The 15188-nt window shown below is 39.0% G+C and overlaps 1 protein-coding gene across 1 annotated transcript; it reads left to right on the forward strand.

The window, feature by feature from the left end:
- The first annotated feature begins 7543 nt into the window (after nt 1–7543).
- On the forward strand, nt 7544–14325 carry LOC113012745 (uncharacterized). The gene is made up of 8 exons (XM_026153062.1): nt 7544–7647; nt 8462–8577; nt 9537–9599; nt 9872–10956; nt 11089–11210; nt 11469–11569; nt 11898–11988; nt 13257–14325. The coding sequence occupies exons 2-8, from the start codon at nt 8574–8576 to the stop codon at nt 13384–13386; spliced, it is 1596 nt and encodes a 531-aa protein (XP_026008847.1). The 5' UTR covers nt 7544–7647; nt 8462–8573; the 3' UTR covers nt 13387–14325.
- Nucleotides 14326–15188: the final 863 nt, after the last annotated feature.

Raw genomic sequence — 15188 nt, forward strand, 5'->3', positions numbered from 1 at the left:
GAGGAGTTTGAGGCTCTTCTGTGGCCTCATCAATGCTAAAAAACGCTGTGACTGATGAAAGGTCATTGATTTCTTCCCACACAGACAAACCTCAGCTCAGTGTTAGAAACTGTATCCTGTTACAGCGTTGATCCCAGTGTTGATTGTAATTCCACTAGCTGTGAGCGATTGGTGCACAGGTGAAAAGTTCTCTGGGAAATTGTTAATGGACTGATTCTTATATAGCGCCTTTCTACTCTCCTGGAGTACTCAAAGCGCTATGAGCTGTGGAAGCTCTCAGACTCTTTGCTGCAATAATGCTAATAATATAATATAATATAATATAATATAATATAATATAATATAATATAATATAATATAATATAATATAATATAATATAATATAATATAATATAATAACAATGATCCCCCCTACTTCCAGCCAGGTCCCCCATGTTAGGGTTAATGATGTAAACCAGCTGTGGAAGCTCGGAGACTCGTAATGCAGCACCAGGGCGTGCACTTTCAGTGTCCTATAGCATTACAGCACATAGTACATATACAGAGCATACAACACTATAAATAGCTTATTATCTAAATGCTGCAAATATTTTTCTAATGTGGATGTTTCTTTATTTTTGCTTACTTATTTGTACTGTTTTCTTATTATATAACGTATATGTCATTAATTTAAAGGATTCCTCCTGTAATGTGTACTCTGTACCTGCATGGCCAGTCACTGTGAGTGTTTTTGTCCCAGATTATCCTTCTTGCTCTGTTTTTTTGCTTTATGTTCCCCTATTATGCTGAAAATGGATTAAAAACTGCTGATTAAAAACCTGAGTTGATTTTGTTTCTTTGCTTTGTTTCTTTTTTTTTTTTAACATCATATCTGGTGACACCTTAGCATCCAGTGAAGGCTGGCGGAGGTGGGCAGCTGAGGTGGCGTGAGCAGCAGGTCCTTTGTGTTATAGCAGTCTGGAGGAGCTCAGGCACTAACTCCACTGTAACCCGACACTGCTCTTGTGCCTCTGCAGACATTCAAATACAAAGGTTGAGTCTTGTTCTCTGACTTTATTTGTTACTGACTGGGTGTAAAAAAGGTAAATAAACTGTACTTAGGTAATCCATACTGCATGCTTTACAGATTTACAAATTATCCCGGGGCTCAAGCATTATTTAAACTAGTCAGTCACAACATTAAAATCAATATAGTTACCAGATTATTACCTCTGGAAGTGTCATGTGAAGTCTGCCATCAGCACTGACAGGATAAAGGACAAACTCTGGATTCACATTGTGTGAAACATCAAAGGGGTTGTGCTTCTTTTTATCTGCCCCAGAGGCTCAAAAATCATCATGACTTTCACAGTGTTTTTATTTTTCCACTTCTTTTCCACTTCCCTATGTGTTCACTTCCTTTACATTTTCCAGCTAACATCTCTTTGGGAAGCAACCTGTTGGTGCAAAAATGTAATTTTACACCAGTCCAAGTTTAAATTGGGTTCTTTGCTCAAATGTTTGTTATGTATAGACGCATCGCTAGGTCAGTGTCAAGATGCTTAATAAGCAGAAAAACATTCCTTCACAGACTGAAAATGGGTGAAAAAGCAGCCCACAGCCAAAGATAAGCTTCAGATATCCTGGAGAACTGTCGCTAAAGAGCACCTGAGCAGTGTCTGGTTTAAAACTTTTGCCATGTTGACATATTAATATTCACCACAACATGAAAATGGTTTCTGAAACCAGACATGACTATTCTGTGTTTATGCCCTTCCTGGAAACTGTATCTATGGTTGGTATCACAACAAGGGTCATGTGATTTATCAAAATATACATGAGTTCTGAGAAGTCCAGTCTGAGGTTTATGATTTCATAATAAGTGCACTTTCTTGTGTCCGTGTGTGATAAAGCAAATAATGCATGTGGGGAAATCCCAGTGAGATATGTTATTGTGATAACTAGACTGGAAAATGTACTTGTTTGCAGACTCCTTTATGTATTTAGACCAACAGTTTCTCCTCATTAATTTCCCCACTGAATTCCACTGTTAAGGCTTCTCTAGGACACCTCTGAAGTAATGTGACGTATGATTATTTGGTGATCTGCAAGAAGTGAAACTGTTAATCTTTTAAGGCTGTTTGGGGAGCTGTGCTCATACTGTGCAGACTGATTGGGCATGGGGGTTGTAGCAGTGCACCTTTGAGGTGTGGCTGATTGAAAGGTGGAGGCCTCTGGGGAAATTCTCTTAGTGTCTCGGGCTCTAGGAAACACTGCTACAATTAAGGCGTATCAACTACCCACAACAAGCCCTGCTGTTGTTATTGTAGCTGTTCTGAATCTGAGCCAGCAGGTTATATCTAAGAATACAAGTGAAACATGTGGTGTAATCTGTTTCACACAATGAAAAGCAAATAGCCCGGCGCAATCTGAGTAATCTGAGTAATATGGTGATTTAACTGTGAAGCTTTGCAGCGCAGTATAAACTATGCTGCCAAGATGTCAGCATGGATCCTATTCTTAATAAGAGTCTGGGTGGTTGCAAACGTCAAAGTATTGGCTCAAAACTTTCAGATGGTGCACCTGCAAAGTCATGTTTTAATGCTTCTTGCCAGATATTACATTAGCTGGGAATTTCCCGTAAATGGCAGCAGAGCTACACCCCTGTACACCAACTCAAAAACAGAAATTGCTTTTCAGTAAGACGACTCTATTCTTTCAGACTCTTTAAACTCTCTGTTCCCTCTTATTGCAGTTGCCCTCCTGTTTTGCGGTTTTACACGTTGGACCCACTGCCTGGCTCGTTCTCACCCAGGGTGATTTACAGTGTTGTGTTTTTGTGTTTGTGTCGCAGCCAGCTCTCGTGTGCTACTCACACACTCTTTTTTTTTTCCTGACAGAACAATAGAAACGCCAGAGCCAATCTTAAGCCATATATGGTTTCATGAGCTGAGCTGAGTCTAGGTGGTGATTGGGTGACTATGTATCGACTGTTGTTGCACAGGGTACCGCAAATGAACTCTTTTAACCTTTTAAAGCTTATTACGGGAATTGGTGACGCTTCTAAAAATAGAAAGATCCCAGTAACTGTGAAATGACAGCAGGGGTCTGTCCAAATCACAATTGCTGGCAAAAGAATCTGAACTAAACATCTGTCAGCAAGTACATTCAGTTTTCTGATAACATCTTGTTTTTGTGATGCACTTGAAAGCTTTCTTTCTAGTTGTTATTATTATTATTGAGGATGATGATGCCAATAATAACAACAATAATACTCTTATTTGATCATTTTTGTTGTCATTGCTTTACATTTACTGCCATGAATGTTTATAAACTTGTGATGATATAGGATCCTTGTCTGATAATCATCTACATGTTTGTAAACTATGTGTTTCTGCCAATGGGTCATGTACAGGAAGTAAAGCCCTGTGACATCACATCATTGCTTTTTTGCTGATACATCACTGGGTGTATATACACATTTATAGTGTGTATATAAACTCACTGGCCACTTTAATAGGTATAGATATATACAGGTTGTGTTGACCATGTCTACACACATTAGCATGTTTATTTGCATTAATAAGCAGTTTGTTAGGTTAACACAGGGGTCTCTAACCTCCAGGCCCAGAGTCACCTCAGATCAGCTACATCAAAATGGAGGAAAAAACAGAGCCTTGTGTTTTCTTTGTATGTAAGCCTTACATGGGGTATGAGGTTTCCTGTGGATTTGTTCTATAAACAAAAAACATAGCAGGTGAAATTTCCTCTGAAATTTCCAGAACTTCCTTCTTTCCCTTTCACATTGTTTCCAGCATCGTTGATCTCACCATCTCACTTTCACCACGTCAACTGTTGTCAGTATTGTTTAGCTTTTGTTCTGTTTAGGAAACGGCAGCTGTGCTGTCTGTGCAGTTCTGCTCTTCATGCATCACTGTACAAAAAAGTGTTTTAGTGAGGGGAAATGTGGGTGCTGCCTCGGGCTCGGTGGTGCTACGGGGCGTTGTCAGTGGGGGGAAGTGGGCCTCCTTCCTTCTCCTTCTGGGATATGCAGCTAATGCAGAGATGTTTGGGATCTCAGCCTATCAGAGTTCATGCACAAGCCATACCTGACAATACAATATGATGCCTCCAGACATCCAGACAAGATAAAAGTTATGAGTCTAAAGGGTGGAGGACTTTTCTTCTGAGTCCTTAAATGTTTATTTCTTACAGAAAGACAAAAGCCAGTGTTTTTATTAACCATTCATCCATATTTTATGCATGTTTGTTGAGACACTGACTGACTTTTCTTAAGAAGTCTGTTTTATCTGTTTGATAAAAGGTTTATTAAATGGAAGATTTTTTTAAATCCACTTTAATATACACTAAAAAAGGGGAATAATCTTTCTTCAGTATATGTCATTACCGTATGTAGTGGTTTTACTGGCCCATTTGGGAATATAAAAGGAAGCAAATTAAGTTTGACACCCCAATTTGAGGGCCCATCGCTGGAATAAGCTGCAGCTTACCCTGCAAACCTGAGCTGGACAAGCAGTTAAGTGGATAGATGGATGGATGTTTTAGGTGTAGTTTGTGGAAGAATAGGTTCCAGTGGGGGGGATTTTGGAGAGCTGGCACTTTAGGTGCTTTGCACTTCTTCTCCAGCGCTCCTGGACTCTTTCTGTCCTGCATGGCGTCCACTCTCACTGGTTTGCACTGTGGCAATTCAGGGATGGAAGGAGGGTCTAGATGTGTAGCATCCACCTGAACACAAGATCTGAGATTTCTCAGAAGAACATTACGGCGTGATTATTTGCTTACTTGACTTGATTTGATTGACTTGATTATTTTGCTCTTCCTGTCCTTTCTCCCAGAGCTCTGGTTTCTTCCGCCACCACAAGAATTAATTAGCTCATCAACCAGCTCTCTCTCACACACGGGATCTGAATTTTAGTATTTAGCCCTATTTAATCCTTCCAAGTTGAATTAACCTCATCTGCATCATCTTCAGTCACCACAGCGTGATTTACCACCAAAGGGTTTCTCAGAAGTCGAGCCTTGTGAGTTGATGTGTCCATGTATGGCAAACAATGCATGTGTAAAATTTCCAGTAAGATTCAGTAGGTTTACTGTAGGTCAGACCACAAAACCATTCAGACCACAAGCTGGTTGAAAGGTAAGGCTTCTGGGAACCGTTCTTAGCACCTTCACCTCTTTGTTGTTTTCTTTGAACCCTCCTGAGTTGCTTTCATTTCAGTTTAAGAATCATTTGGACTTTTGAAATTCAAGGGGTCGAGGGCTTGATGAACAGCTTAAAATAACATCCATAACATCCACCCAGCAGAAAGTTGCACTGCTATGAAATTATTCACTCACATTTTTCACTAAGTCAGGAGGAGTTTAAGTCATGAGATTAAGCTGCACAAAAAGTTACTAATACTATGAGTAACAGAGAGAGTGTATAAACATTTGTGGCGTGACTGGTTTCCCAGAAAACAAAGAGGAAGTAATGACAAACAGAAGGAGCCTTGGTGATGCAATTACATTACATTAGAGCACTCTCAGCCTGATAGTAAACAATGGCTCCGAGCACACTGCTCATCACACATAATCAAACACAACAGCTCAGAGGTGAAGCTCTCTGTGTACATTATAGGGCACACCATAGATTTGTGCATTAGCATAGATCCTGTCAGGCATCATATGCACAGCAGTTGTGTGCTGCACAGTAGCAGCTGCTATCACATGAAACACAGTCTGATTTCCCAGATGGGGCACCACTTACATCAAAGTCAGTCATGTGAGTTTTTGCTCACATTTTGCTGCCACACTTACACCCTAATCAAAAACAAAAGCCAAAGGAGAACTCTTTGTACTTGCACTGTACCACATGTATGACTCTCTTGGCTTAAACTTTAATGTATAGATTCATAAAATTACAGAAAACTCGCTGGCTATTTGATCCTGTAATTTTAAAACAGTAAATAGTGACCAAATGTTTTCTGTTACTAACAATTAAAAAACAAATTCTGCCATTTAATGTTTTGTTTTTTGTTTTATTTCTTTAACTCGCACAGTGAGTCAATGTGACTGAACTATAGAGTAACCCCAGTGTAGACGTCAGACATCAGTCTGGGTGATGATTGGGTGATTGCATAAAATCTGTTGTAAGTAAGGTGAAGAGGGTGTGATGTGTCTCAACCAGTGGGGCATAAACAGGAAGTAATCGTCTGTCGCACATGAGCAGATCAGTACTTTCCAGGTTTTATATTCACACAATTATGTTGTGTGGGTAGTATACAGCCACAGGTCATGCTGCTTTCTCTCTGTTTGTTCATCAAACGTCTGAATCTGCCACGCACCAACACAGACTCAACACCTGACTGAAAAGCAAACTGTAAAGATGTAATGTGATGTTAATCCAGTGACTCAAAATGATTCATGCTGTTTAACTTTGAATATCACAAAGAATATCAAGTTTCTCATAGTAAGCAGACAAGTATGAAAACAAAAGATTTTTATTTTTGTTAAAGAAGGTTAACACAAAAATGCTGGATTCGAGGACCAGACATGATGAATGTCACTGCATTCACTGATTGAACTGCTTGAAGTTTTTCAAAAGGAAAAATGTTTATTCATGGGTAAAGATGGATTTTCTTCTTGTCTGCAGGTAAATCAGCAGTACAATAGAAGTAAAGCTTTTTGCTTTTTAGTATAATTTTGATGATAGTGATCGCTTATATTTTCTGCTCACGATTCCCTCCAAGAGCAGCCAATACTGTTCTGTGAAATCACACTCTGGACTCGGAGAATTTGTCCTGAGGTTTGAAAATCCTGGTCCTTCTGTGGGGGCTGGGAAAGTTTCCAAATTGTGTAACACTTTTCACATCTTCACCTCATATACTTCTTTGACTTTCCACTAATTGACTGGCAGCCATTCACTAACCATTGATTTAGGAATCATTTCTACAGCAACTGCCATCAACCATCAGCAACCACTCACCAGCAGTTTAACAGGGACTGCAGATTATTCCTTAGTGGTTGACAGATGGTTGCAGACTGCTTTCTAGGCCTGCATTTGGGGCCTTGGCTTTTGTTTGATGAAATTATGCTTGACTGACTCTTTTAGCATCCATTTAGCATTTCATTATGTTTTGTGAGATACTTTTGTTTGGTGGAAGAAAATTAAACAGCGAGAGTCAAACATAGTCCAACCAGGAGCACAGCTGCAGAACCTGCAAAACAGTCATATTAGAAAGAAACTGTACACATAATGTACATGGGCACTATGTAGATAGAGGTACATCTAAATTAATTCCAGTATCATAAGCTTTGTAATCCCAAACCCCAAAATAAATGCAAGCTAGAACCTAAATAAGGACATGTCCCAAATGTCCCCTGGCAATGTCACAGAATAAAGGTCTAATTATTATTATAATTGTAATTAAAATATTAATTAATTCATTATTAAAGTTTTTAAATCAAAAAATAAATATAAGTAATTAACACATTTTAAAAACATAAATAAAGTTAAAGTTATTTGAAGAAAGTTTAAATTCTTGCAACCGGAAGTTTGAACTGAACAGTCCGCCAACCCATTAAGGTCGACTGTTCCCTGTCGCCTGTTAAACACCTGCACGCGGGAGTGGAGGAAGGAAGTAGGGCGGGAGGTGAGAGCTTCAGCGGGTGAGTTTGGTTTGATATTAAAGCCGTTAAATTTAGTTGTTTTAAAAAAAATAAAATAAAAAAAACCCCGTTACTGAGTCTCTCAGACGGGCAGCGTACCGCTCTCATCCGCTCCTCTGGTTCTCGGCGTCCGCTCGGGGGTCTCGGTGTTGCTCGAACGGGTAGCGGACTTGGCAGCTAAGTGTGTTAATAGCTAATGTTAGCTTTAAGCCATGTAATAAACTAAGCTTTTATGAATCAGCTACTATTATTTATGGGAACTATTTTTAAGTAATATTAAAAAAGTTCTCTTTACTACCTTAAATACACCCGAGGTGTAGTAATCATGAAGTGTCAGAAATGTTTGCCTGCCATCCGCGATAGCTACAAACATCATTGATTCAGACTTACAGAAGTCATAATTTAGTTTTATTTAATTTTGTTGGTGGTATTCACTGTGTGAAATTTTATTATGTAATGCAGTCATATTCTAAGGTTGAAATATTTTAGCGTTTTCGGTATTTGGTCTTTAAATTGAAAGTGATTGACTCAGTGTAAATGAGCCTTATTACCTTAATGGGTCAAAATAAGTCCTTTGCCACAAGTGAGTACACACGTTGTTATTTTTGTTTGTTTTTTGGCAGGTTATCGTTTTGATTTTATTGTATTAATACTGGTAATTGTTATATTTATGAAGGTAGAGCTAGTTTTTTTTTTTTATTATTGCTATTAATACAATTCAAATGGGGAGTAAAATATCTGCATAGTTGTGGTTTGACCAAATTGTATGTGAAAAGACTGAATGAGATGATTTGATGTGACTTTGATTTCTCAGTGTGGGCCTTGGTAGAGCTTTCCCTCTACACCAGGGGTGGGGAACTTCAGACCTCAATGGCTGGTGTCCTGCAGGTTTTAGATGTGTTCTTGATCCAAAACGGCTGATTCAAATGGGTAAATTACCTCCTTAACATGTCTTACCTTCTCCACATGCCCAGTAATGAACAAATCATTGGCTTCAGGTCTGCTGACCCAGGGTGATATTGAAAACCTTGAGGCCTGGAGTTCCCCCACCCCTGCTCCACACCAATAGTGTTTCCATTTTTTTGTTTTTTGTTTTTTGTTTGCACATAAATTTAAAAAATATGATCTCAATAATAATCTAAATGGTAAATGGCCTGTATTTATATAGCGCTTTACTAGTCCCTAAGGACTCCAAAGCTCTATACACATCCAGTCATCCACCCAGTCATCACAGACTAATCTAAGAGCTCACTAATGGCATTTGTGGCTAGGACTTGTTAAGCTCTCCAAAGGATGACTGGAGCTTCATGTGTCTTGCTCAGTATTCAATAAGCATGGATTAAATATGAATCAGGGCAGAGTATGATGATGTCTGCATTAACATAGAGCCAAAGCTTTTTTTTTTTTTTTTTAAACAAAACAAAATAAAAATGCTAATTCATAAACTAAAACTTAAGTCTGAATCTTTTTGGTAACTTTAAATGCATGTTCAGTAACTCAGTTTGGGAAATCCTGAAATATCATCATCCAGATTCAGTGGGAAAAGCTTTTAATCACTTATCCAAATGGCGACTTCAGTCTCAGCTGACTGCAGGTTTCCTCAAGCTTATAAACGGTACAGCTGTATACTGACATGCCTGCAGTCAGCTGAGACTGAGGAAGTTACTTGGATGAGTGATGAAATATTTCTCCCCCTGGAAAGGCTGCATCCAGATGAACAGAATAAACTTGCTGAGTTTCTAAAAACCTAGAACTTACAAAAAAAGAGGAAAAAATGAAAGAAATTTCCATGGAACAGTGTAATCTTTATTTTCTGTGCTTTTCAACATGCGCCCTTGACTTGATGTAAACACAGAGGCGTACATTTTTTCTCTTCCCTTAAACTGAAGGAATAGGAATCCAGGACACATTCATCACGAGCACAGAAAAGGACATGGCGCAAAGAATCCACAGTGAGTCTTGGGGAAATGCTGTTGACACGCAGGAGTTCATATTCTTCCAAGAGTTGTATAGTGTTGCCCATTAATGCATTAAGGAGAAAAAAAAAAGATGTTAATCTGATATAAACTTCTGTTTGAACAATTATTTAATGACTAAAAAAAAGAAAATGGTGCTTTTCCCGTTCTTTTTCCAATAGACCTAGATGACAAATATCCCACAAATATATTCAGAAGACTCAGTCCACCCATATTTGACCAGTTGAAACCTTTTTCTGTCTGTCCAGGGATCATCAGTTGTGACCAAAAAGCTGATGTGCACCAGTTGAGACGGCTTTCTAAGCCATTTATTAATTTTAAGATTAAGATCATTAACAACGGCACAAATAAAAGAAAACTGCATGAATCCAGTCCTGACGACTGTTATGTGACCCCATTAAAAAAGCCCTTTGATCCAAAGGCTTTGTCCCCTGACCTGGGGTGTTTTGTGGAATGTTACAGCACTCCTGTGAAACAGGAATTGGCATCCCCTTTTTCCACATTGAATCCTGAACTGACAGCTAAGATGCAAGATGTTGGGAGTGAAATAAAAGAAAGTGTGAGCTCTCAGCTGCTCTCAAAAGATGCAAAATATGGGCCTTCCACAGAAAGAGGAGGATCTCTCGAAAAAGAGACCAAAGCACAAGATCTGATGCATGAGAGGGTTTTAAATCCTTCACCGACATTTGACTGTGACGTGGATGACATCTTGTGTCTCAATCCCGATAGCCCTTTAAGATTTTTGGAAGATGAAGACGGCTACATGAGTCGCAGTTGCCAAATCTTTCAAGATGGGCTGTTTCCCGTTGCTGGACTCACTGTGGCAGAAGAACCAGCAGATGAGGTGAAGAGGGAAACGTGTCTCAGTGTAAAAGACGTGGAAGAGGATAAAGGCTATATATCGCTTTCGTTTATCAATGAAAATAAAGAGGCCGAGTTGGTGAACTCCAAACAGCTTACAACTAACTCAGCCAAGGGTGACTATCATCCCCAAACTTCATCTGACCCACGGGTACATGAACAAACTGCAACCTCTGGATGCCTTACCGTCACAGTAGACAACCTGATCCCAAGTAGTTGCGAACCTCTCTTGGAGCACGTGAACACTAATTGTTTGGAAAGTTGTAAATTGGAGGGGGTGTGGGATATCGGTCCTCCAATATTTGAATCCTCTATGTGCCACAGCGAAACGGACAAATTGAAAGCAGAGCAGAGCTGTCAGGTGTTGGAGGAGGTGCAGGAAAATGTGACTGAGCCTGTCCAAAGCACACTGAAGAAAGAAGACACTGCTGTGGAAACCAGCTATGAAGCCACTCTTCCCCTCAAAGTACAGGTATGTTACCTCAGCCTTTATCTTATTTGCCTGGATTACTTTTTAAATATAAATATCAACTGTAATATTGGGGATCACTTACGTAAATCTTGGACATTACACAAATTGCCCTTTTGACTTTTTTTTTCTCAGGTTAAATCCAAAGTACAGAACTCAAACAGAAGCACCCCGGACAGCAGTGTTGTTTCTATTCCAAAGACGGAGGCGACAAAGCCCATCAGAACCCTTCAGCCTGGCAAGAGCGCCTCTCAGAGGTATTGTAGTAATCACTGCCACCACTAGAGGGAGCTATGTTACTGTAACTCACACATTTTCTTTCTTTTTTTTTTTTTTTTTTTGGTCATGGCTTTGTGATGTCAAGGTTGTCTGTATCTGCCTTATTGTTTTTTGTTTTGTTTTTTTTCTTGCAGCTTAATGTATCTTTTCTTAGCTGAGCAGGCTTTGTGTTTATAGTTTCATAATTTCATGATTGACATGATTAGATTGAACTTGGTGTTTTTATTTTCCTTTAGATCCATGGTCTTCGGCAGTGAATTGCAGTGGGAGCAGGAAAAGGAGCTCTATGTGCATTCAGTTGTCAGTCATATGTATGAGAATCCAGGAGTCAGTAATGGTAAGAAGCTGACCTAGTGTCTGCGCAAAGAGAATGGAGCACTCTGATATCTAAATTATCAGGCCTTTCTCCTGTTTACTGTTTTGTTATGCATTCCTTTTTAAAATATCCATTAATTTACACATTATATAGATTTATTAGAACATGATTTTGAGAAGGAACACCAGAGAACAGTTTTTAAATTTCAGCACGATACAGCTTATTTTTTACATTTTAAGCTCTGTCTACAGTACTGTGGAGGAGTGTAGTATAGACATTTTAAAACAAACAAATGAAACAAACTAAAAATACTTAAACTATGCAGGGTAAAGACATTTGTTTCCTCCAGGTGTCACAACTGAGCTCCGGAGTTTGATGAGCTGTGTATCAGCAGGCGTGAAAAGCAGCGAGTGGCAGCATCCCTCTGACCTCACCCGCAGGTACATCGCGCTCTCTGCAGTTCTTTATAACTATGTTGAAGTCTCACTTTCAAGCAATCATTTGGCAGATCTGAGGAATGATGCAAAGCAAGATTAATGGGTTAACTAGATGTTTCATGCAGGTTCAGTGTTATGAAGGTGGCTTTTCTTCCTGGTTGGATGAGCATAGTAAATTATGCTGAATGGATACACTTGTCAGGAGCAGGTTATGTTTACTTGCATGCTGGGGCAGCAGGTTGAAGGGTTCCAACAGGGTCCATAAACTGATCTGCAAGGGCAGTAAAACTGTGGGGATGGAGCTAGACTTTGAGTCAAAGTTGAGGACAATGCTGGACACTTCCTCCAACCCACTCAATGACGTGCTGGCCAGTCACATGAGCAGGTTTGGTGAGAGTCTGAGAATACCTAAATGCACAACTGAACAACACAGGAAATCATTCCTGCCTGTGGCTGCCTCATGGTACAATCCCTCAATGTAAAGCACAAGTTCAATTCACTTATTTTTTTACAGTGCCAGATCACAAGAACAGTCATCTCAAGGCACTTTATATTGTAAATTAAAATTTGTATTGTTTTGTAGTCCCTTCAATAATACAACAGAGAACAAAAAAAGTTAAAAACCTCCAGCAACTACACACTGCAGTAGTTGCACACCTGTACTATCTGCACATCCTCTGCAGAGGGGAAAAATAAAGTACAGTAAGAGGGCACCTCAGTGTCAACCCTGTATATTTAACTTGTGTGATATACTCGGATGTTTTTAATTAAAGCTATTTTCTGCCTAAACACACAGCGCTGCTGCTGCAGGAATTTGCATGTGTTCAGTTGGTGATGCAAAAAACTCATGTTTTTGTACTTTATCCCAGGTTAACTCAGTTTAAAGTTTCATAGGTTTAATTTCTGTCGAAATAAGCAGCAGCACTTAAAGTAACTTTATTAAGTCATGAAGTATTACCCTCATCTTATTTATAGCAACAGTTATCGCCTGTGGGAGACATTTATTGTCTTGTTTTTAATAATTAATGTTATTTATGAGATTTATGTGTGGCATATTTGCCTGTTGATTTTATTCATTCTTTTTATTTAATTTTTATCATTATTTTGTGTTATAAGAACTTACTAAAGACTCCATGGTTAAAAGACCAGCATGTAGTGGAGCGCCGGGAGCAGACTGCCTCAGACAACAGAATGCTGATAATCACTGCCATGACACCCATTTTGTTGATGTTGAACTTCATAGTTACGCCGTCTTCTGCCCTTATTTTCAGAAATTACTGGAGACACTTTGGGCCAGCAGCAGCACTGATGACCCTGGATGAATGGCAGGCCAAGAACTGTCTGATGCACAAGCGCTTCGATAAGATACCAAAGATCTTTGAAAGGAGTCCGTGTCCGTAAACTCAGCTTTGTGGTTTATAGACGCGTCAGGAAAAACTACACTTTCAAGACATATTTGTGTATATGTATATATTTGAGTATTTAGGTTTTCTTTCTGGCTTTTTGATTTACTTTTCTTTCAAATGCATGCACGTTCCTCCTAATTTAAAAACTTATGCATGTTTTCAGTGATTTTGTTTTGTGAAAGTCTGAATCACTGAAGAATGTCTTAAACTTGAATTACTGACTTGGATTTTTGGATTTTAGGTATTTGCTACTTCATATTTGTCTCATGTTTACTCTGCATATGGTTAGTTTTTACTCCTTTGCTGTAAAAGCCTGATGGGAGCACCCTGAGGGTGGGCGGCCAGGACCACCCGAGTGTGTGAATGTGAAAACTCGAGGTGATGTCGGATTTTCAAATTTATACCACAGGTTAATTTACTAAAACACTCAGGTGACGTTGAATCTCACTGACCTCGGGGACAGAGGTGAAGTTTTCTTAATCTTTTGGAAAATTCAAATAGAGAAAGAAGTCCTCTAAGATTTTCAAAAGCATACCATTGGTGGATCTACTAGGAGGCTGGGGTTGGCACTCGTGGCTGCCAGTGTTTTACATGTGTTCCTGTTAATCGGTCTCCTCTCTGGGGTTGTAACGCAGCAGACAACAGACTTCCAATCCAATAACAATGAGACTCAATTTCTATCTTTGCTCTTTGTTTTTGGACCTTTTGTTTTTGTGCGTCTTTTATTGCACTTAATTTTTACTTTACAGTAGCGATGATTTGTTACTATGTCAGTTTTACTTACGAAGTAACAAAGAAGCATCTGCACTTTCTAGGTACTGTTCTTTGAAATATTTACTCAGCGTTGGTGTAAATATTTAAAGATTTTGCTCAGTAACTAAAAATTATGAACATGGTTATATTGTTGCATTAAACGTTCTTTTTCCATGGCTGATTCTTACTGTCGTCTTTGGCCATTTATTTAAAAAAAATATAATAATCATAATCAGACAAATTTAAATACAGTCCAGTGTCAGGACTCTAATTGTATTTTTCCCCCATATATTTTTAATTAAAAAGTTGTGTTTTACAATACAAACATACATTTGAACACCCTCACATTCACACACCCATCCATACATCAAACCTGCCTACATCATATTCAAATGTACAAATAAGCATAGTTCTCACAGTAATACGAGGAATTTGGATAAACAAGGTTCTCCCCTCTTTTCCTTCTTTCTCATAAACATCCTTCACCTCCCTAAAATATCCATATATGGCTTCCACATATTCACAAAGTGCCACTGTTTGCCCATGGCAGTATATGTTAGTCTTTCCAGGCCTAGAGAGTATTTCCTTCTTCCAGAGTCCCATGGAGGGAGCATCCATACTCCCCCAACAGTGCAATGGCTTTTGTGGCTTGAAGTAGTCCATAGTCCAGTAATTTTGTCGGGTTTTTTTCGGTTGTTTAAATTCCCTTGGATATATTCCAAGTACACAGAGTTTACCCTTGAAAGGGATTTTTACCTTAAACACTTCAGACAGACATTTGATATCTTTCCAAAATTCCTGGATTTTAGGACATTCCCATAGACAAAGGAGAAGAGTTCCTTTTTCAACTAAACATTTAGTAAAGATGTCTGGAATATCATTGGACACATGATGGAACTTGGCGGGTGTTATATAGGTTCTCGTGAGCCCTTTATATTGCAGGAGTTTAAAGTGTGTGTTTATTGTTTGTTTTTGTGCTTTTAAGCAAGCCTGGTTCTAGTCATTTTCATCCGTCCTCCTGGATCTTAAGTCTCCAAGCATCCA

The sequence above is a fragment of the Astatotilapia calliptera genome, chromosome 19 (assembly GCF_900246225.1).
Source record: "Astatotilapia calliptera chromosome 19, fAstCal1.2, whole genome shotgun sequence".
Lineage (NCBI taxonomy): Eukaryota > Metazoa > Chordata > Actinopteri > Cichliformes > Cichlidae > Astatotilapia > Astatotilapia calliptera.